This window comes from Culex quinquefasciatus, chromosome 2 (assembly GCF_015732765.1).
Source record: "Culex quinquefasciatus strain JHB chromosome 2, VPISU_Cqui_1.0_pri_paternal, whole genome shotgun sequence".
In the NCBI taxonomy this organism is placed as follows: Eukaryota; Metazoa; Arthropoda; class Insecta; order Diptera; family Culicidae; genus Culex; species Culex quinquefasciatus.
Window position 1 is genome coordinate 150,113,219 of NC_051862.1, and position 22,619 is coordinate 150,135,837.

At 38.5% G+C, this 22,619-nt stretch overlaps 2 protein-coding genes across 3 annotated transcripts; one reads left to right on the forward strand and one right to left on the reverse strand.

Annotated features, from left to right (window-relative positions):
• The first annotated feature begins 2,774 nt into the window (after positions 1 to 2,774).
• Positions 2,775 to 19,471, forward strand: LOC6032948 (voltage-dependent calcium channel subunit alpha-2/delta-3). Of its 2 annotated transcripts, none has more exons than XM_038254216.1 (13): positions 2,775 to 3,147; positions 8,027 to 8,108; positions 8,171 to 8,377; positions 8,438 to 8,971; positions 10,639 to 10,764; positions 10,820 to 11,829; positions 11,885 to 12,042; positions 12,105 to 12,607; positions 12,669 to 12,911; positions 12,974 to 13,091; positions 13,148 to 13,367; positions 13,428 to 13,641; positions 18,041 to 19,471. In XM_038254216.1, the coding sequence occupies exons 1-13, from the start codon at positions 3,029 to 3,031 to the stop codon at positions 18,158 to 18,160; spliced, it is 3,654 nt and encodes a 1,217-aa protein (XP_038110144.1). In that variant the 5' UTR covers positions 2,775 to 3,028; the 3' UTR covers positions 18,161 to 19,471. The 2 variants fall into 2 exon arrangements, with proteins under 2 accessions (XP_038110144.1, XP_038110145.1); XM_038254217.1 differs by having other exon boundaries at positions 11,885 to 12,030.
• A 562-nt stretch (positions 19,472 to 20,033) lies between these two features.
• LOC6032949 (male-specific lethal 1 homolog) lies at positions 20,034 to 21,937 on the reverse strand. Its single transcript, XM_001843416.2, has one exon. The coding sequence runs from the start codon at positions 21,754 to 21,756 to the stop codon at positions 20,224 to 20,226; it is 1,533 nt and encodes a 510-aa protein (XP_001843468.2). The 5' UTR covers positions 21,757 to 21,937; the 3' UTR covers positions 20,034 to 20,223.
• Positions 21,938 to 22,619: the final 682 nt, after the last annotated feature.

Below are 22,619 nucleotides of genomic sequence, written 5' to 3' on the forward strand. Positions count from 1 at the left end.
CTCTTAACAGATCATCTCAATGACTTACTGCCTGAAATTGCTGCAAGGCGCAATAAATGCTTTTAAATTGCTTTTAAATCATACAACAAGTTTCTCCAATGAAAATCTGGACAAATGTCTGTGTGTGTGGTGGAATGTTGATCAAAAAATTGTCACTCGATTATCTCGGCACAGACTTAACCGATTTTGTCCGTTTTGGACTCATTCAATTTGTCTTGGGGTCCCATAAGTCGCCAATGAAAATTATGAAGTTAAGTAAGGTACTTTAAAAATTATGCTAAAAAAAACGCGTTTTACTAAAGTTCACAAGATTGTAAAAAGGGTAGTTTTTGGAAGGAAATCCTACACTTTTTAAATTTTTAGAAAGGTATTAAAAGGACCTTTCCAACGAGTTCAAAAGGTTGAAGATCTGAGAACCGTATCAAAAGTTACAAGAGCAATTCCAGCTCAAATCAGAAATTTTTCTGATACTTTTGTACCCGACCCTCTCCGGATTCATTGAAACTTTGTATACATATTATCCTAGGCCTATACAAGCTATTTTTGTGTATATGAAGCCGATAGTACTCGAAAATAACATTTGAGATGGGCGTAAGTTATTTAAATATTTTTGTATTTTGCAGTTTAAAAATTACTGTATCTCGAAGCCAAAGACAAACGTATAGAAAATTGGACGAGCTTTCGGAAAAAAAATACACTGAAACAAAAATACTTGCCACTTCAATGAAATTTTTTGATTTTTAAAATTAAAAGTTAAATTTTAAGAAGATGTCACGATTTTTTTTCGTTCAAATTTTTGAGGAAATAGCATATAATGTTACAAAAAGACTCACGAGAAATGCTGGATGGTATGTCTCTCAAAAAAAAAAAAAAAATACAAAAATCATTTACTAAAACTGTTTTTTTTAAGTGGTCTAAACGTCAACATTTTTAAAAACCGATAGTGGGAATCGATTCTCCAGACCATTTTACATAAAAGTCTTCATATTGATCGCAGTTCACAGTTTTGAAAAATAGGGTTTTTGGTGGTTTTTGGCAATTTCTATATGACAGACTAGATCTTTCAGTCTTGTAAATATTTTTACCAGAAAGCTCGTCCATTTTCCCATAATTTTGCTACGATGCAACGGCTTCGAGATAAAATAATTTCTACAATTATTTTTTTTATGCAAAATGCAAAAATATTTAAATACTTTACGCCCTTCTCAAATGTTATTTTCGAATACTAACGGCCTTATATACACACAAATGGGCCTATGATAACATGCCTTGCCCGTGTGGATCAATCGGACCGGGCACTGAACTCACAATCCAGAAATTGCTGGTTCGAATCCCGCGGCGGGCGCTCTCAAAATTCTAAGTGTAAATATGGGTATCCGGCGCCGTCGCTCCGTGCCGTACTCAAACACTTAGGAGCCCAGGGCGGCGAAGTCCTTGTAGATAAAAGGAAGACACTGTTGGTACTAACAATGGTGGCCGACAGCTATTAAGTCAACTTTGTTTTTAATGTCTTCAAAGTTTCATTGAAATTTACCAAAAAAATTCCTAATTTAAGCTAGAATTGCTCATAAGCAATTGAGTGTTATTTTCTAGGGTAGAGTAGTCATAAATGAGACACGGGGAACAATAAATAAATGGCTCTCAAAAATCGTAGTTTCAATCACTCATTCTCATATTTTTGGGAATTGTGTGTCTAGTAGATACACGTCTGCCATAATAGTGGCTTTGTTAAAAAAATAAAAAAAAACATTTTCGCTCGTAGGCTAATATTTCATCAAATTTCTTTAGACGTTCCATAGGAATTGGTTGAGCTACAATGTCCTTTCATTAGGTTTGGCCAAAATTTAGAATATACTCAGAATCCAGGGCTGTCTCATTGTTCCCCACTCTTTTTTGCCCATGGGTAACAATGAGACTCTTTGATTTTTCTTCATTAAACTTTTCATAATTTATGAAAATTTTTCAAAACATGAATTGAATGTGATTTTTGGCTTATTTATTGAGTTTTAACACTATTTAACCAAAGATATAATGCTTTTTAGTATAAATAAATGGATTTAAAAAAAATTAAATACTTTTTAGTTTAACTTTTGTTAATTAAAGTTTCAAGTTGACAAAATTGATTTAAGATGTTCTTGAAAAGTTACCTGCAATGGAACAATGCAAAACATGATATTTTACTAGAAAAGTATTTATTTTCGTACAGTGTCTCATTGTTCCCCAGCTGTCTCATTGTTCCTGCCCTCAATCCTCAATGCTCAATACAAATAGAATGCCATTTCTTATTTAAATATTTTTATATTCCGAATATAATATAATCCTAGTTTTTGGTGAGATAGTCTACATTTATTTTTAAATTATGCCTCATTATCGGACAAATAAGCGCAAATTATAAAATTTCCATGTTTGGCGGCGCTGTTAGAATTCATATTTTAGAACCTATAGGAGTATGGGAGTTAGATGCTGTTGCAATAAGATATCAGTTGAAAACGCTTTTAATGAGCTGTAATTGAATGCCAAAGTGCTGATATGTCAACATTAGAGGCCCACTGGAATTAGATGCTGTCACTGGTTCAGAAAATTGCTTAAAGGTATTGCAAATATAATTTTATACACAGAAATGTATAATTTTCTTTCGTCAAATCCGACCCCGATTCTATGGACGCATCCCTTCCCCAATCGGCACCGCGTCGGAAAACTCAACCACAACAAACCCACCGTCGAGGCGTTGCGTCGGAAAATTCTCACCCACCGTGGGCCTGAAATAGCTTTTCTCACCGTGCTCAGTCTCGAGCGAACCACGGCCGCGGACGGAACGCGCACAAATCGTCACACGTTTTTCATCATCGCCCATCGACCATCAACCAGCAGCAGGAGGAGAGAGTCCGTCATCTGTCATCCATGTCCGAAACGCCAGTGGACCATTTCTGCTAGGATCTGCACGCGTTCCGAAGGGCACACTGCAGACAAGCATGCACGTTAGTTAATAGTAAATGAATGCTGCTAGAATTTTCCATCGCGAGTGAAAATGACTGCAAAGGTTGGAAAAATGAGCACCCAGCGGGGACTGCTGCTCAGCATCGCCATATTCCTTTTATGGATGAAATTACCGGACCAAAGTGCGCACGCAACGGTACAGACTGAAATGTAAGTACACGGCCCGAAACGGTCCGGAAATGGGCCGAAACGCGCGATTCGGGCCGATTTCCCCGTCCAAAACTCCTAAAATCGTAATCGCTTTGACAGCTGTCACGCGGGGAAAAAGTGCCACCAAGAAGAGGAAGAGGCAAACTTGACGAAGGCGAGCGCTATTTTCAGACGCGTGAGCATTTTCCTCGCTCACCGGGTTTTTCTCACGCGCGCCGCTGCTGCTGCTCACGAAAAACACGTGTTGCGCGCTTCTCGCGCGTGAGACGATGAGAACGCGCTTTCTGCTGAGCGGCACACGCTCTCTCTCTGTTGGTAAACAAACGCGATAGAGTTCTGTTTGTAAACAGACTTTTTTTCGAGTGCGCATGCACCTGGGTAGCGGTGTTTACAAACAGAGCGAGTTGTGGAAGGGAAACTTGATTTTTGTTTATTTTGGTTTCCATCAAACATTATTAATTATTAAATTTTATTGTTCGAAAAGTATAATCTTAATAATTATTTATGCAATAGAAATTTCAACGTAAAAATATGTTTGTTAATTCGTTGCAAGTATTTTTTTATAGTTTAATAATAATTATGTTTTTTTTTAGCAAAAAACAAGTTTTCAAGAACAACTCTGGTAACTAATTTTCATAATATTAAAAAACGATTCAAAACATGCAAAATATAGTTATGATACATGAAAGTGTATTTTAAATTATTTTCAGTTGATTGCACTTTTATTTCTCTTTAAGGGGTTACATACATGTAAATCGGCAAAAATGTCAGAGGTGGGTTTTAGCACACACTTAAACTTTTTTAAAAATCTGTTTTCAGGGCATTAAAATATTACTTTTCATCTATTAACAAAACAAATGTGAAGACATTTGGTTGTAGCTTTGCCGAGATATAGCTATTTGAAGTTATCAGTTTCAAAAAACGGGTGCCACGATATCTCAACATTGCTTCAACCAAATCGGCTCAAAATTTTGGTGAAGACTCGTTAAACCGGTCTCGTGTGCATGACGAAGGCCGATTTTCAAAAAGTTTATTTTAAAAAAAGATGATTTTTTTTCTGTTTTTCGTATCAAAAATCGCCAGTTTTTGATTTTTGTATTTTTTGAAAATTCAAAATTTCAAAATCAGGCTTCGTCATGTACACGGAATATGTCTTGGAAGTCTTCACCCAAAATTTCAGCCAATTTGGTCCGTCCCATCTTGAGATATCGTGGCACCCTCTAATCTAATCTAATCTAATCGAACACAAGCGCAGCCAGTCCGAAGAAAGCATCCGGGAAGAACTTATGGTTAGATTACGCCTCAAGTTTTTTCTTGTCATTATTAATGATTGCAGTACTTTCGAGAACCCCCGAAATGTATTACACTCACTAAAGCGGCCCGGCCTACTGCGTTGCATTAACCGCAAGAGACAGATTCTATGAACGGAACCCACATTTCATGGAATCATCAGGGGAAGAAGAAGAAGTGAGGACATACCGTACCAACCACTTCGAGTTATTTATAGAATATGGTGTGTAGTGTGTGTAGGGGAATCGTTGGGGAAGGGATTGTTGTATTATATAGTAAATGACCTTGTAACATTATTTCACAACTACGGATGAATTCACTCTAGGGGTGTCAACCCCTCGGTGGCCGAGTGGCTAGAGCATCTGACTACCAATCCAAAGGTGTGAGTTCGAATCTCACCTGATTTCATGCGTTTTTTTGTTCATATTCAAAGTTCATTTTCAAGGAGACCGGTCGGGAATCGAATCCGGAACCTTCCGCTTATGAGGCGGGAGCCGTAGCCATTAAGCCACGGGCCGGTCTCTTGAGATATCGTGGCACCCGTTAATTAACTTGGTGTTCAGAGAAAAACGCTCAGAAAGTTAGACAGTTTGCTTTGCGCATGGCAAAACTCTGAGCTTAAATCGTCTCTAACTCAGTTCAATCATGAAATACCTTCATAAAACTTCCAGGAGTGTTTGAAAATCATCTTTTAAGTTGATTTAATAAATTTTCTGTAATATGAAATTTTGCGATTTTCTACATGTATGTAACCCCTTAAATGTTGAAGCTATTTTTGATTTTTTTTTCTCATTTTAATGCAATTTTTAAGTAGGCATATGTACAGCTAAACTATTTAAAAATTAGCAATTTTATTATTATACACATTTTAATTTTACATGGTTGGTAGTGATGGTCTCTTTGAGTTTAGTGTTCAAAATTCAACTTTTTTTTCTGTGTACACACAAAAAAAATGAATTTTTTAGGTTTCAAATTTGGTTGGTTGAATATTACAACTTTTTTGAGTAATATTACAAACAAAATGTGTAAAAATGTGAACCTGATGAAAATTCACCAAAAACTGATGAAAATTCACCAGTTCCTGATGCAATATTACACATTTTTTTGACACAAAATCTGTCACCATTTCCTGATGAATATTACCATCATTGTTTTTCTGTGTACGGTCAGATTTATTCAGTAATATCTGGAATCTGGATTTAATGCTTATCGATATTTTTTTAATTTTAAAGCTTCCAGTGCACAGTGGTCCAGATCGCAAAATTAAGTGGAAAATGGATTTTCCGTAAAATGATGAAGTTTTGGAGCTTTTTTATCTTGAGAAGAGTTGTTGCATATAAAAAGGGGCAACTTTTGGTTTGGTTGAAAATTAAGGTGGTTCACTATTAGGGTGATTTTGAAAATCTAACTTTTCAGGAATATTTTTGGGATTTTTTTTGTCTTCTAGAAAGTTGTTGGGCTTGCTAATCCAAGTAACTTTGTGGAAGACACCAAAATTTTATCTCGTAATCTACGCCTTCCACGACCAAATTTATAGAAAGCATCTGAGCAAACCTTCAAAAATCAGTTTTTTGAACGTGGCAATTCAGGGTTAAGTTTTAGAGAAAAGTGGTATTGGTAGCACTTTTAGAGCTCTAAAAAAAAACATTTTTATTTTTTGACAAGTCAATTTGGACTTAAGGATCAAAAGTTACAGCGATTTTAAGGTAAAAAAGATGCAAATTTAAAACTTAAATATCTCGAAAAGGCGCTTGCCAAATTTTAAGCTCAATGTTGCATTTGAAAGAGAAGATCCAGCACTACAAACGCTGAAAAAATCTCAGGGGTGTTTTTCTTTAAACTCGAGATATTTTCATTTGAAAAAGTTTAATTTTCATGGGAAAACCTTATGGGGCCACCCTAACGAATTTCGAGAATTGTCCAGATATATGTTTTTCCATGTAATTTTTCCCGCTGAATCTGAATCTACCCTCAGAATTGACCCAAGGTGTCGAAAAATCGCTTTTTGGACATATTTTAGGTTTCTATGTAAAATTATCATTTAAACTCTGAATATAACCAAAAATCGATTTTTCGACACTTTGGCTCAATACTGAGGGCAGATTCAGATTCAGCGGGCAAAATTACATGGAAAAACATATATTTGGACAATTCTCGAAATTCGTTAGGGTGGCCCCATAAGGTTTTCCCATGAAAATTAGACTTTTTCAAATGAAAATATCTCGAGTTTAAAGAAAAACACCCCTGAGATTTTTTCAGCGTTTGTAGTGCTGGATCTTCTCTTTCAAATGCAACCTAGAGCTTAAAATTTGGCCAGCGCCTCTTCGAGATATTTAAGTTTTAAATTTGCATCTTTTTTACCTTAAAATCGCTGTAACTTTTGATCCTTAAGTCCAAATTGACTTGTCAAAAAATAAAAATGTTTGTTTTTTAGAGCTCTAAAAGTGCTACCAATACCACTTTTCTCTAAAACTTAACCCTGAATTGCCACGTTCAAAAAACTGATTTTTGAAGGTTTGCTCAGATGCTTTCTATAAATTTGGTCGTAGAAGGCGTAGATTACGAGATAAAATTTTGGATCTGGACCACTGTGCAGTGTAAACAGTTGTCAACTATTAGCGAGATATTATGACTTTTAAATTCAAAAAGGTCTTCAATTGTTTTTTTTTATGAAAACATCAAATCATCGTTAGGCTGAATGAAATGTGAAACATGTAAATACATTTCAACTTAAGTTTGACAATAGTTTTTTATGTTGTAAAATGTATTTTAAGGAGGGCAAATGCATATATTGTTTCCAAATTCCTTTCAATTTTTCAAAGCCAATAGTTGAAAGTGTAAACATATCATTTTCATTTAATAAATTACATTTTTGGCAATTTTTTTTTTGTCTATTTACATTTAGACCATTGCCATTATTTGTTTTGAGATATTAAAGACCTTGTGAACATTAAATGTTCAATTTGTTATTTTTTTTAGACAATTTCTTAAATCTTTATTTAACCCTTCTTAGAAAAAAAAAACAAAATTTTCAATTAAGTCTTATTTCAATTTTGACACCTTTATTTTTTTTCCTAGACAATAATAAATTATGCATAGACAATTTTGAAATGATTTTTGAAATAATATTATGTAATTTTTTTTTATAATTTATTGGTTTTGTTTTCTCATGGCAATGAAACGGCAAGAGTTTTCTAGAACTTTTTAATAATTTCTACTAAGCATTATTTTTTTTACTTTGCTAACAGCTTGAAATTTTTTTGACAGTATTTAATAGCTTGGTTTGATGGTGAATATGTTTTTTTTATAAATTTACATGTTTTTACGATTTTTAATCATCTTTTTGGTAAGAAATGCCTATTATTTGGACATGGAAAGGTAAAGTCGGGAATTCTGAAATGTAATTTGAGTGGCCACCTTGAAAGGAATACCAGCAGATTAAATAAAATATATATTAAGGGAAGACATTAGTCATTGGAACTGGCAACTTCGTTTATTTTTATTCTCAAATCAGACTTATAAAGTGTCTTACTACAATCTGTTATTTCTCTACTCATTTTTAAGCTAATTTTTTTTCTCCTATTCACAGCATGGAGAAATGGGGTGATAACTTCGGTGAAGAGCTGTGGGATTTAGCACAAACGATGACTAAAGCCAGTGAGATAACTGCGGTAAGTTTCCTTAGAACTCCATTGCATGCAGAATTTAAATTAAAATCACAACAAATTTCCAGAAATACAAAGCATACAACGCTCGCGTCGAGCACAAAGACGGCGAGAGTTTGATCACATCGATCGTGGAGAACGTGGGCCGGATGTTCATCCGAAAGATGGACGCCATCAAGTGCATCATCAGCCTAGCGGAGGAGCTGTCCGAGCAGTTTGAGTTTAACGAAACTATTGCGGACAACTTTACGTATTACTCGAGCAAGTACTCGAATGTGAGTTTGGAATGGGGCTGATGTGTATGGCAATTAAATAAATAATGGGGTTCGTTACAGATCGACAACCGTCCGGAGCCGGACATTCCGTCGACGCTGCTGGAGAACATCTGGATGTACCGCAATATGTCCCTGAATCCGGACACGCACTTTTTCAACATCTCGGTGAACACGTCGTACAGCTCGGTGCACGTGCCGCAGAACGTGTACGACCGGTACCCGTGGGTGCTGGAGGCCCTGCAGTGGTCCGAAGCGCTGGACGACGTGTTCGTGCAGAACTACAACTCGGATCCGGCCCTGTCGTGGCAGTACTTTGGATCTTCCACGGGCATGCTGCGACACTATCCGGCCCTGGAGTGGGACCGGGAACAGGTCGATACCTTCGACTGTCGGAAGCGCTCGTGGTACATTGAAACGGCGACCTGCTCGAAGGATATCGTGATCTTGTTGGATAATTCCGGGTCCATGACAGGGTACCGGAACTACATTGCTCAATTGACGGTCAAAAGTGTGTTGGACACGTTTTCCAATAACGATTTCATCAACATCTACAAGTACTCTAATGACGTGGATCCGCTGGTGCCGTGCTTTTCTGTAAGCTATGCTTCTTTTTGTTACATTCAAATGATAATCCAAATACAGTGAAACCTCTTTTTACGCGGTGCGTTACGTTTTTAATTTGTAGATTGCTCTGGAACGACGAAACATTTTTGGAATCATTTTAAAGAAATTTGTAGGGGAGTGTGGGGTAATTTGGACACCCTAAGGAAATTGCTCTGCCACGGGCTGTATGGATATTTTAAAGGAATGTGAATGAAACCAGAGGATAACAGAGATCATATTCGATGGAAAAATTTCATTCATTTCGATAAATTTTGATGAAAAACTCATTTTTATCGCAAAAATTAAAAGGTGTCCAAATTACCCCCACATTTTTGTGTGGGGGTAATATGAACACCCCTATGGGGTAATTTGGACATGCCTTGTGGGGTAATTTGGACATGCCTTGTGGGGTAATATGGACACCTTTTGTGGGGTAATTTGGACACATGTGGATGAATAAGTTTAACATTTGATGTTTTGAGCATGATTTTTAACCTTCAACCTGGTTTTGTGATTGCTCTATGTTTTTAAGTTTTTTTTTGCTCACAATATTTTATCAGAGTTTTGAATCATGATTTTGTGATAGAACTATAATTCAAAAGGAAGAAAACAAATAGTTCAGTGTAGTTACATAATTAAATCATTTATAAATTTTGATTAGAACATTGATTCTGGATTAGGCACGGGCACAAGTTTAGCTTTTAGTGATTAAGGTATCGTTTAGATTTATCTAAATCAATCTTTATATAGAACTTATTAACCTGAAACCATTATTTTTTTAGTTTTACATTCCGTAGCCCTTCAAATTTAAATATTATTGAAAACCAGCATAGAAATTAGAAATTTCAAAGAAATTAATTAAAAACATTAGAGTCTAGTTGAACGCCCAATGTGCATTAATCAGATTTTCATCCATTCAAATATTGAAATTTTTTATCTAAATTAAAAAATAGGGGTTTTTTGAAAGATCTTATTGCTCACATTCCGATCTGACATTTTAAATCCCTCTAAATTTATCTAAATCCATTTAAAAACTCAACCAACCATGAAAGATACTTTTTGTTTGCCTGACAGGTAGACTTTCAGGTATGTCCAAATTACCCCACAAGCTATGTCCAAATTACCCCCATAGCATGTTTTATCAAAAATGGCAATTTTTGATGATAAAAATGGATAAAATGCACAATATTTATACGTACATACCTCAGGCATCGTTCAAACAACCCTCTTAAACAAAAATTGTCCACTTTTTTGCAATATAATTCCTGCAAAACCTTATTTCCCAACCCTCAAAAATTAGAACTTTAGGCAGTGCCAACCGGCCTTTGGAAACTTTTATATATTATACCAAAACTACATAACCTATTCCAACTTTTTTAGTTTGTCCATACTCCTAGGCCATTACTAGTACTAGCCTTATCACTTAAATTGCCGTTTTCGCTTTATATCCCAAGAAAAGGTGATTTTTAAAGGGGTGTCCAAATTACCCCCACTGTCCATATTACCCCAAACTCCCCTAGGTTTTGTTCAGATCTACAAAACGCTTTTTGAAGTTTGCAAAAATGATGTATGGTTTTAGAAAAATCGATGAAATAAAAAGCGTAACGCCACCTCGTAAAAAGAGGTTTCTCTGTACCTAATTTTATTCATTACCGTAGGACATTTTGGTGCAAGCAACTCCCGAAAATATTCGCTTTTTGAACGAGTACGTCAAAGAGCTTCAACCGGAGGGTTACGCCAACGTTGGCAAAGCCTTTGTCAAGGCGTTTGAGCTGTTGCAGAACGTAAGTTTACTCTGTTATTCCCGGCGTAAGGCATGTAACGCTTTCTTTTCCGTAGTACCGCGAGATCCGCCGTTGTAACGAGTCCATCAGCGGCTGCAACCAGGCAATCATGCTGATCACGGACGGCGTTCCGAGCAACATCACGGAGGTGTTCGAGCAGTACAACTGGTTCGAAAACGGCACCAAGATCCCGGTGCGGGTGTTCACGTACCTGCTGGGTCGCGAGGTCACCAAGGTGCGCGAGATCCAGTGGATGGCATGCCTGAACCGGGGCCACTACTCGCACATCCAGTCGCTGGACGAGGTCCAGGAGGAGGTACTGAAGTACGTTACTGTGATAGCGACGCCATTGGTGCTGCAGGGCGTCGAACATCCGCCCACGTGGACGCACGCCTTCACGGACACGGCGGAGAACCTCGAGTCGGAAGCGGATGACGATGAGCCGCCTCGGTTGATGATAGCGGTTGGTGCGCCGGCTTTTGATCGGAAGGCGAACCACTATAATGAAACGAGGACGGCGCGGTTGTTGGGAGTGGCCGGCACGGATATCCCCGTGGAGGATTTGGACGAGCTAACGTTGCCTTATAAGCTAGGGGTCAACGGTTACTCTTTCATCGTGAGCAATAACGGGTACGTGCTGATGCATCCGGATCTACGGCCTGTTTCACACGGTCGGCTTAAGGAGAACTACAACAGTATTGATCTGACGGAGATCGAGCAGATTCTGAGTGATATCGCGGATATCGCGGACGATTCGTTGACGGGGCGTGAGATGAACAAGGTGATGGAGGATTTGCGGGAGCAGTTGGTGTTTTCGAAGGTCGGCAAGATGCTGAAGGTTCCGGTGCGGTTCCATTACGATAAGATGAGGCGAGTTTCGCTGGAGTACCAGGATTACTACTTCGCTCCGCTGGAGAATACTCCGTTTTCGCTTGGGTTGGTGCTGCCTCATGATTACGGAAATACGTGGATCAAGGTGGGAGATGAGATCAAGCGGAACCAGCACATGGGCACGAACATCTCGGAGTTCTTTGTCGGGGAGAACTGGAAGGTGCATCCGGAATGGTAAGGCGAGCTAACAATAGTTTATAGCATGTGTGAGTACTAACGTTGCTTTCAGGGTGTACTGTAAGTATCATTATCTGGAGGGTCACGAGTTTAAAACGCCAGAAGACGAGCTGCAGCACTTCTTGGTTCGGCTGTACGAGCCAAACTGGAAATGGTCCCAGCAGTACGAACCGGAGCCGGAGGACATCCAGAGAGATGGTGACGAAGAACGTAAGTAGTGATGAAATATCCCTAAACTGACCCCCCTTCTACTCCCTCTTCTGTACATGCAGCCAATTGTGGACGCAAAACCCTGGATGATGACGCGTACTACTGCAACAAGGAGTTGGTGCAGCTGCTGGTGTTTGACGCCAAAGTGACCAACAACAGCTACCGAAGCTGGGAGTTCCAGAATGACAGAGAGCGTAAGATCATCGAGATGTACAACGCCACGCTGCGGTTCGTAGCCACGATGAGTGGTCTGACGAGGTGGCAGTTCATCTTTGGCGAAGTTGAGGTCGAATCAGACAACGAGTTCGGAGACTACCACAAGATGTCGATTGACGAGACGTGGTACAAAAGCGCCATTCTACAGCACAAGGTTGATCCGAAAAGCTTCGTGTACTCGGTGCCGCACGCTTCGGATGAACCCGAGGACGTCGAGCTGAAGGTGACCGCTTCCATGGGAATCTTCCCGAGGGACGGAGGGCTGGAGGCACCTGGTTGCGTTACCGGTTTCCAGTTTTCGCACGAACTCATGCAGCAACGCTTCATGGAGATCACATCGAAAACTACGGTCAGTTGATAACTTCTTCAAGCCCCACACTTCCATGATCGATCCAATTCACTCCTTCCAGTGTGACGGCTGCATCGAAACGTGCCACTCGGAGACGCGCGACTGCTACGTGATCGACAACAACGGGTACGTGGTCCTGTCGGAGAGCTCCAACGACACGGGCCGGTTCTTCGGCGAGGTCGAGGGCGCCATCTTGAAGTCGATGGTTGAGAAGGAACTGTTCGCCATCATTCCGGTGTTTGACCTGCAGGGGCTCTGTCTGGAGGAACGCGTCATGCCGAATGATGCGTTCTCGTTGATGCACGTAAGTTACGCCGCTTCTAGTACTTGTTGTAAGATCTAACTGTAATTCACTTTCAACTTCAGCCACTGAAAGTCTTGCTGTTGGGAATCAACTGGTTGATTGCCGAATTCTTCATCACTCTGTCCAAGTTCGACTTCTGGGTGCACGGCATTCCCAGCCCGGAATATTACGATGCCGAAGGTATGTTGTAACTGTGGTTTACAAGCACCTTCAAAATGAGTCTTCCTCCCCCGCAGATTACGACGAGTCGGACTACTCGGATCTGACGCGCCCCAAAAAGCCCAAAAAGATCGTCGTCAACGAGGAGGAGGAGTACTTCAACCGCCCGAAGGAGATCCGCACGGAGACGGTTTACAACGCCTGTGATAAAAAGTCCGAGCTGTACGTGATGCAGCAGGACAAGTTCATCAAGGGTGACGGTTTCATCTACGAATCGCTACCCTCCAACCCGGCAGAGTATGGGTTTCATCCTTCCTCCGTCAAAGACCTCCGCAATGACCAAAACATTCGTTCCAGGCTGCTGCACCGGCCGTACTTTGCCAAGCGGATTCCGCGCTCGAATCTGCTGATGATCATCGTGGAGAACGAGTACCCGTCCGACCACGTGGTGCTGTCGGCGGCCCCGCAGGACATCAACTACAACGTCTCGGAGGGGCTGCCGTGCGTGAAGACGCGCCTCAACTTCCTGCCCCGCCGCCGGCTGGAGGAGTGCTACACCGAGCACCCGGATGTGAGTACAGAGTGTAGAGCGTAAAGTTTATTTGTTACAGCAGCACTTCTTTTTACGCAGATGTGTTACGGTTTGTGATATCCTATTTCTCTTGACTAACATTTCTTTGAAGCTGTATGGCACAAGCGGGATAACATTTTAAATAGATTACATAATGATTCTATTGTTTTCAAAAGATATCGACGAAATATGAGAAAGCGGTTCTTCTGTTTAGGCAGTTGAGTCGGATTCAACAAAACCTCCTTTAAAAGAACTTTTAAAGATTGCAATTGTCATTTGGTTTGAGAGAAATCGACAAATTACAAAGCGTAATGCCTCCGATAAGAAAAAGGATCAGATCTGGAGCAAAATTTGAAAAGGGCGCATAAGCATTTTGATACCTGTTAATATTTCGCAAAATGTCAAAATGCTTGTGCGCTCTTTCTTCTTGTCACTCCAGAGTTCTCCCCGTAATCTGGAAACGGATGTTATTTGTATTTTATTATTTGGCAAAAACATTGTGGGGGCCTTCTCTATGACCACTGAAGCCACTTTGTGTCATTGGTTCACCCATACAAGTCTCCATACATTTTATATTAACATTTGGCAGCTTTTCATACAAAAACGGTATGTGAGACAATCTACATTTTTAAAGGAATTTTCTGATCTATTTGGTATCTTCGGCATTGATGAGAAATATAAAGCAAAATTGGTACACGGTAAAAGGAGTATTGCCACGGAAAAAATGCTTATTTTTCAATAACTAAATAAAACAATTTCCAAAAATCCATATTTTGATATTTTTGCAAATGTTTCGATATATAAGACATAAACTTTGAAAAATATTTGCAATGAACTTAGACGAAAAAACCGTACAATGTGGTAATTGAAAAATTTCAGACTTGTTGTAGGTAGGCACACAGTGCATTCGTTGGATTTTCAATGTAAAAAAAAAAAAACAAAAATATTGTGAAATTTTCCGATGCTCTCGAAAAAATATCAAATTTTTAAAATCTAGCAGATGTATAAAAAATTTCAGTATATTCAGTATATTCCACGTCAAACAGGAAGTCTCCAAATCAAAAGTGCTCCGATTTGGCTCAAATTTTGAGTTGACCGAAGTTATTAGACCCGTATTTTTTTGTTTGGCGATTAGGGTGCTCCTTCCTGAAGTAGGGTTGTCCAAATAAGGCATTTTTCGTTGATTTTCACAAAATGCACATTTTTGAAAAAATCATGTCTCCGGAACGGCTGAACCAATTTTAGAGCGCCACAATTCAAAAGAAAGATTATTAGTTGGGCTTCGAAGGTGGTCCGAAAAAGCTAGCTGAATATTTGAGAAGGTCATATGAAAATTTAATTTGCTAATTTGAAGGTCTCGGGACCAAAGAGCTCATATCTGAAAATATTTTAGTCTAATTCCTTGTAATATTTTACATAAAACATCCAAAAACTGCATATCCATTAACACGATACGGAGATATGAATTTTTTTAGCATAATAACTGGGTTTTTCGACGCTCCGCGCGCTAAAACGGAAAAATGACGAAAACGGGAAAAATCAAGTTTTTATCTGGAGTTTTTTTTGATAAGGTCCTATAAACCAAATTTTCAATTTTTGCTTTTCGGGTGTTTTTAGAACCGCCTTGAGTCGGGGTTTTTCAAAAACACCCAAAAAGCAAAAAATGAAAATTTGGTTTATAGGACCTTTTCAAAAAAAACTCCAGTTATGTTAAAAAAATCTCCGAATAGTGTTAATGGATATCCGCAATTTTTGGATATGTTATATAAACTATTACAAGAAATCAGGGAGAAATATTTTCAGGTCTCATACCTCATACCTCTTTGGTCCCGAGACCATCAAATTAGCAAATGAATTTTAATAGGACCATTTGAAATATTCAGCTAGCTTTTTTGATCTTCCACATATTTGTCCTTAAAAGCCCAACCAATAGCATAGCATAGCATAGCATAGCATAGCATAGCATAGCATAGCATAGCATAGCATAGCATAGCATAGCATAGCATAGCATAGCATAGCATAGCATTACGGGTCTGCACCACGCTGTAGGGGGTGCCACAATGGTCAATTCAATATTCTTAGACAATTTGATTGTTGCCCGGTACAATCAAAAATCTCTAAGAACGTAAATTTCCACACTGTGTTCCAAGGCTACGCCCGTACAGTCCCGTGAGGATTTGGGGAGGAATGTTTTTGTCCTTAAAAGCCCAACCAATAATCCTTTTTTTGAAATGTTGTGCTCTTAAATTGGTTCAGCCGTTCCGGAGACATGATTTTTTCAAAAATGTGCTTTTTGCGAAAATCGACGAAAAATTGCATTTTTTGGACCACATTATTACGGATAGGAGCACCCTAATCGCCAAACAAAAAAATACGGGTCTAATTATTTGGATCAAAGAACCCCCACTTCAAATGTGAGCCAAATCGGAGCACTATTGATTTAGAGACTTGCTGTTTGACGTGGAATGGCTGTATATTTTTTGACCTTGTTTATCATCGATTTCCGGCTTAAAACTAGCAAATTTTTGTTCTCTAACACATATACAAAAAAAATCAAAGATAGTTAATTTTGGGATTTTGGTAAAAAGTGAAAACAGTATTTTAAATCTGCATTTTTTCCCTGTGTCTGGTCCTTGGTCAGAAGTCATTATCAATACATATAACTTTGTCAAAGACACAAATTGGCTTCTTTGGTCATGGAGTAGGTCCCAAAAAAAAAAAGTTTGAGCTAAATAAACAAAATAACTCTACTCGACTGGGGCCAACTGGGGCCAACCGAAACCAAAGTAGCGAATTTTTAGGTTGCATACTGGATTTCGTCATGTATACATGTATTTTATAAGTGATGATTTCTTGACTCAAGATGCTTAATAATACGAATAAAACTAAAACAACCAGAACAGATCGTCAAACCCATGACAACCAAGCAGTTGTCAGCAGTTCCCATTTCCATCGCACAACAGGGATTTGTAAAAAAAGGGAAGTGCTGATGCTCTTTGCCTGCTGAGAGTTTGTGTGTAAGGTTACGTGTTTAGTTTTCAATATTTGAATTGTTTTTTTTTTCGGTTTTGCAGAACATTATGCTGAATTATTATAGTTATAATATTTTTTCAAGATAAATACGTCAAACTGCAATTGAAATGCATTTAAAGTCAAGAAATGAAATGTTCGTATTTTACTAGTTTATATTAATTAACTGATCATATTTAAGCAACTAAATCATGGAACAATAATGTTAGAAAAAAAGACAAAAATGGCAAGAGAGAAGATTTAAATATCTTTCAAAAATATAATCCATTGTGACGTTGTGAGATGACGTTTCTGAAATGTAGGGGAAATCTACCCTTTCTCAGCCAATTTCTATCATCGTCTTATCAGCACTTTGATCTTGAATTACAGTTTTCATAAAGTATTTTTGACTGTTCCAAAGTAATAAATAGTTCAAATAACAGTGAGCAAGCAACTCTCCATTGTTGAATCATCTGAAAATGTTGATTTAATAGCGGAAAACGGCAAAAGTGATGTGAATTGTTCAAACGGCTTAGAGTGATTAAAATTGGTAAATTTCCCCTAATAGCCTAAATATTGGACCTCTGTTTTTCTCTTAGAGGCAGAGGTCAGCCAGGGTTAGTCGAGTTTCAAATTGAGATTTTTCAATTATTTTTTTAATTGTTTATAAGTTTAACAACAACACATTTTAACTTTTTTTTAAACATTCCAACCATGATTGGTTTTGATATTTTCATTCCAAATTGTTGTTTAGTTTAACTTTTTTTTCATTCGATTTGTTTTCAAACCAAGAGGAAAAAACAAACTTTCGTAAGTCTATTTTCCGTCCAAACACAACATAACAGCTTGATTAGATGATGGAAGGCAAAACTGTTCCGTTTACTAGGCCTTCTAGCTAAATGCATGATTTTAGATTTTCCTTTTTTTTGCAATATTCCTTTATATTCAGGAACAAGTTAACCAGCACGACAAAAATGGTCAATTGTCATTTGGTCTTATATTTAATACACATTGATTTTGGTCGTGCTGTGTTTTAAAACAAATAAATAAATCAATTTCTTATTTAAATTTTGCGCCCCCTTTATAGAATAGAATTTTTTCTTTGTTTGAAATATTTTTAATTTATTGATATTTACATTAAACTACAATATATAACGTTCATCTGCTCAACATTCCTTTTTCAATACCATTTTTAAAAGCACATAAATTTCAATAGCAAAATTCTAGAGATAAGCTCTTTTAAAATAAAATCACTAGACTTTAAGTTTTTAAAAACGTTCAACTTTAAAAAGCAGTTTTTGCAGCCAGCGTTCATTAAAAAAACTTTAGATAAAATTTCAAAAACTTATAAGTTGCATCAATATTGATTGTTATTCCATGTATTCCACAGGAGGAGCTGGTGGCTCAATGCGGTGGCACCTCCAAGCCGCTGCTCCAACTGACTGTAGTGATAACGTCCCTAGTGTCACTGTTGTTATATCGATGTGCCCAAAAATTAGTCCAATTTTAAGTAAAGTGAAGCGGAATGATTACCAAACATTTGTAGTTGAAACAAAAACAGACTCACACTCACAGAAAGCAAAATGGAAGCTCTAGGTCAAACCAAAGTCTTTGTAAGTTTGTAGGTTTAGCAGAAGAAAATTTTCGAGACAACTTATACCTGTAGAATGAAAGTTTGCGGAAATGAAGGAAAGAACAGAATTTATTTCGTAAAAGATCGACGGAAATTTTTCGATGCCTTCATTTGCGAAGAATATTAACACTGGAAACAAAGCGTTAAAATGGTTATTTTAATGCGCACATTCGGATGAGGACCCTTGAAACCTATACAATCAGGATGAGCCAATTTCTTACAGTTGTATCGAAAGTCAATCATTTGTCATTTAATACTCTTTTAGTCACAATCACTACGAGGATAAATCGAGAATATTACCAATTGTTATTTGTTCGTACACGCTGATCGTTGTTTAACCACAAGTGTGTTTTATACGAATCATTCCTTCCACACACACAAACCACATACTCACACTCACACAAATACCAGCTGCCCTCCACGCCTTTTGCAGCCAATTCTGAAGCAGTTTTTATTTTCTATAAAATGATGCAACCAAACAAGCAGAACCTCAAACAAACAAACAATCTCACTTGTTTAACGCGTAACGACAATGATTATTTGTGTAAAGCACACACACACACACACACACACACACACACACTCACACGCTCTTTCTATTATGTACTATGTTGTTTTACAATCTAGTTGATAGAAACGACTCAAATGAGGGTAACTTTTGTGAAAAATGCATGTAAAAAGAAAGAATTTAGTTATGGAAAGGCATTTTTTGTTACACGTTCATGTTCAATTTTATATGAAAAACAAAGTAAAAATAACTCAATTGGGAACCACAATATTTAGCAAATTTAAGTACCAAATTGTGAAACATTTAATCGTTTAGCCAATTGTAAATATTAAACCACAAAAAAAGACACTTACACACAGGTGAATATTTTTCTATTTGATTGGTGCACCGAGCTGCCAGATAGAAGGAGAGCTCCAAAACGCAATATTTAGTATTTAGTATATATATCTGCGACAGCAAAGTGTTTAAATTAAAATGATGATATACTAGGAAAGTCTAGCCGGAAATTTAACCACGTACACATCTGTTTCCATCTCGTGCCCGTCATTTGTAATGGAATTTTAATCAGTTAACGCAGTCATGAGATATTTATAAGTTAATTATTTATTGATGTGGACAAAAGTATAACGAGTTGCCCATATTGATACAATAAATTGTTGATAATTTCAAATAAAAACAAACATCGCTTTTATAATTGGTTCGAATATCACAGCATTTTGGCAATCTCTCAAAGATGGGTTCAACATTGCATGCAAGAATAGCATCGTATCGAAGAACTTGACATTGTATCGTGCACGTATATCATTTATCATTTAGTCGTGATCCTGCTATGTTGTCGCTCTTGCCATGAGTTGAATTAAGTTAAGGGCGCATTTTTTTTGCAGGTTTAAAAGCCTCTACTTCTAACCTTTTCAAATACACAAAAATAGATTTAAATTCGTACAATATTGACGCTCGTTTTATAAACAAATTGTTTGAGCCAACCTATTATTCTACTTGTGTGCAAAAATTAGTTGCGTGCAAGTAGTTTTTGCTGTGGTTCTCAAGTAAAATTTGTAAAACTTTTGCTCTGTTCCAAATGTTTTCGAAGTTTTGATTTTTTGTTTAATTTGATTAGTTTTGTTTTTTGATAATTTAGCACTTCATTGCAATTATTTTCCTTAGCTGAGATATTCTTTTTATTACTTAAGGGCACCTAAGATTTAAAGGTTTTCTTTCATTCTGCAAGAGAAAATGAACAACCACATTGTACAACTTTATTTCTTATCTTACTTTTTACAAATATCCATGCTCAATCTATCAGATAAAGATATCTTCCAACTGGATTAATCTTATTTGTCATACAAATTCAAAATCACCATCAAGTAGATCTTTGTTAAAGCACTTTACCTCCCACGCACTTGACCGCACTCCGCACTCGTCCCCTTCGAATTCATGTCTCCTTCTTGATGCGCTTGGTGAATCGCTGCTTTTGGGTGACCAGATTGGGGGCCAACCGGTGCAGGAATTTAGTTTTGACTGGCTGCGAAGCTGCGGACGTTGTTGCCGTCGCCGGAACTCCGGTTGCCGCACTGAACAGTGGCCCTGGTCCGAACTCGGTCGGCGGAATGTTGTCCGTGGCGTCCAGGCTGGCCGCCATCCACGGCAGGCTGAAACTGCTCGTCGGCAGGATCGGAATCAGCTCACCGAACGCCTGCACCGGAATTTCGTCCGTCACCTGGACGTACTTGATGGAATCGACCAGCGGATAGAACGAAACGATGTTCTTCTGCTCGCTGTCGGGGTCGGTTTTGAGGTGACGCTTCTTCAAGCGTTCTATCGTTTTCTGCTCACGAATGCGCTGAACGTCCCACTTTTTGCGTCGTCTCTCGTCCAGCTCGAATTTTGCGTGTCGCTTCATGTACACCTCATCACTAATGTTCTCCGTTAGCAACTCACTGGAGTTGGAAGCACTGTCGTTGTTGTCGTCGATCACGGACCAGCAGGGAACTTCCAGCTCCGCAGCTTCGTTCTCCAATATCCGCTCGATGTCGTTCGTAATGGCTTCGTCCTTCCAGTTGCAGGTTATGTACGGCTTCTTTGTGATCATAAACAGTGTCTTACAGGACTTCTTTATCAAACTGCCATCGGAAGAGTTCCCCGACGAACAAATCGGATTGTAGTTGCTTGCTTTCGAAACACCATCATGCAAATTGATTAGATCCTTCAAGTCCGGCTGATCGTCGACGGCGTCAAACTGGATGTTTACATTGTTGTTGTACTCAGAGTCGCTTGCCGGGATTTCCAGCGGCTGCGAAATGCTGGCTCCAAAATCAACCGGCGTACTAGCACTCGACGGACGCAATTCCACGACCGGCCGGCTCTCCATCAACGGAACGTCACTCGACGGAACCGATTCGTCGTCCGACTTGGAATAGTTGAGAAAAATTTCCTCCTCGATTTCATTGTTTTCAATTTTGATTTCAGACTCAAGTTCACCGCCAAAATCAATTGAATCAAAGTGGTCATACTCGCTAGAGATGTTTTCCTTCTTGATGTTCCTCACGGTGCTGGTAACCTCCGGAATAGCTTCACGCAATGGTGCCGGATCGATGCTCGGAATAAGCCGGCTGTTAAATTCGTACACTTTTTCCACCGCCACACTTCTTATTGGAATGTTATTTTCTCGTTGCTGCTGCTGTTGTTGTTGTTGTTGCTGTTGCTGCTGCTTCATCTGCTGCATCCGTTTGTTGACTAGTTCCAGCTGATGCTTGAGCATTTCATTCTCATCCTTCAGCTTGATAATCAACTTGTCTTTGGCCAGAATCTGATCGCTCTGCTCCTGGATGAGGTCCAAATGCAGCAGCAGAATGGACTGAAGCTGCTTAACCTCCTTAAATAAACTCATCTGGTCGGAAGAGTCCTTCCCACCAACATCGGTGGACGCCGTGTTGCAGTAGACGTGGTCCAAGTTTTCCATCATCATGGTGATGTTCGGTTTTTCAGTAAGCAGTCCCAAATCGCCAGTTCCGCGTAATTCACACCACAATTTCGAACCACCAAGCCGCAAAAAAAAATGTTATCAAAATCAAGCACGCCGAAACAAAACTTTTCCAGAAAGCCGCAAACAACGCAGTTTGCGAAAGCCGTTGACAGATGAAGGCAAACTGTCAGCTGGCGGCGTCCATAATCAACTGTGGTACGGGTGGTACTATGTGCGATGTTTCGTTGACAGTTGCGTTGCACGGGTAGTTTTTTCGTTTAAGGTTTACCTATTCATAGCTGCTGCGATAACTTTTTGTTATAAAAGGGAGTACGATTCAAAACTGAACTGAACAAATTACTTTATACCTGAGAATGTTTTTAGTACCTAACGGATTGCTTTGAAATGTTTTCCTTTAATATAGTTTAATGTGCAAGTAAAAAAACTAGTTTGTTTATGTTTATTCGGGGATTCAAAACTTATTTGCCATTAAATATAAGATAGTTTCAGATCCAATTGCTACAAAGGATTGGGTGTAATATTTGATTTAGATTGAATAATAACCGGTTCTCTATACTGGATTAGGCCGTTGAAAATATTTTTTGAAGTTTTAACCCTCGGCTCTGACCAAAGTCGAGGGGGGGGGGGGGAGGCGAAAAAATATAAAAATTTAAATTAATGTCTTCTGAACTTACAATAGAATAATCATCTGGGACTTTGATAAATTATCAATCAATATTCGAAGTTTGCAATGGAATCAAACATTGCAAACTTAAGAGCGAGTCCACGAGCAAAGCATACCCTTCTCGCATCAACCTCACCAAGCCGCCTGACATTTTCAGGGGTTATTTGTACATATAAAACTA

Coding starts and splice junctions, on each gene's coding strand:
- LOC6032948 (XM_038254216.1), top strand. CDS start 3,029: ATGACTGCAAAGGTTGGAAAAATGAGCACCCAGCGGGGACTGCTGCTC. Junction 8,378..8,437: donor ACTCGAGCAAGTACTCGAAT/GTGAGTTTGGAA, acceptor GGTTCGTTACAG/ATCGACAACCGTCCGGAGCC. Junction 8,972..10,638: donor CGCTGGTGCCGTGCTTTTCT/GTAAGCTATGCT, acceptor TCATTACCGTAG/GACATTTTGGTGCAAGCAAC.
- LOC6032949 (XM_001843416.2), bottom strand. CDS start 21,756: ATGATGATGGAAAACTTGGACCACGTCTACTGCAACACGGCGTCCACC.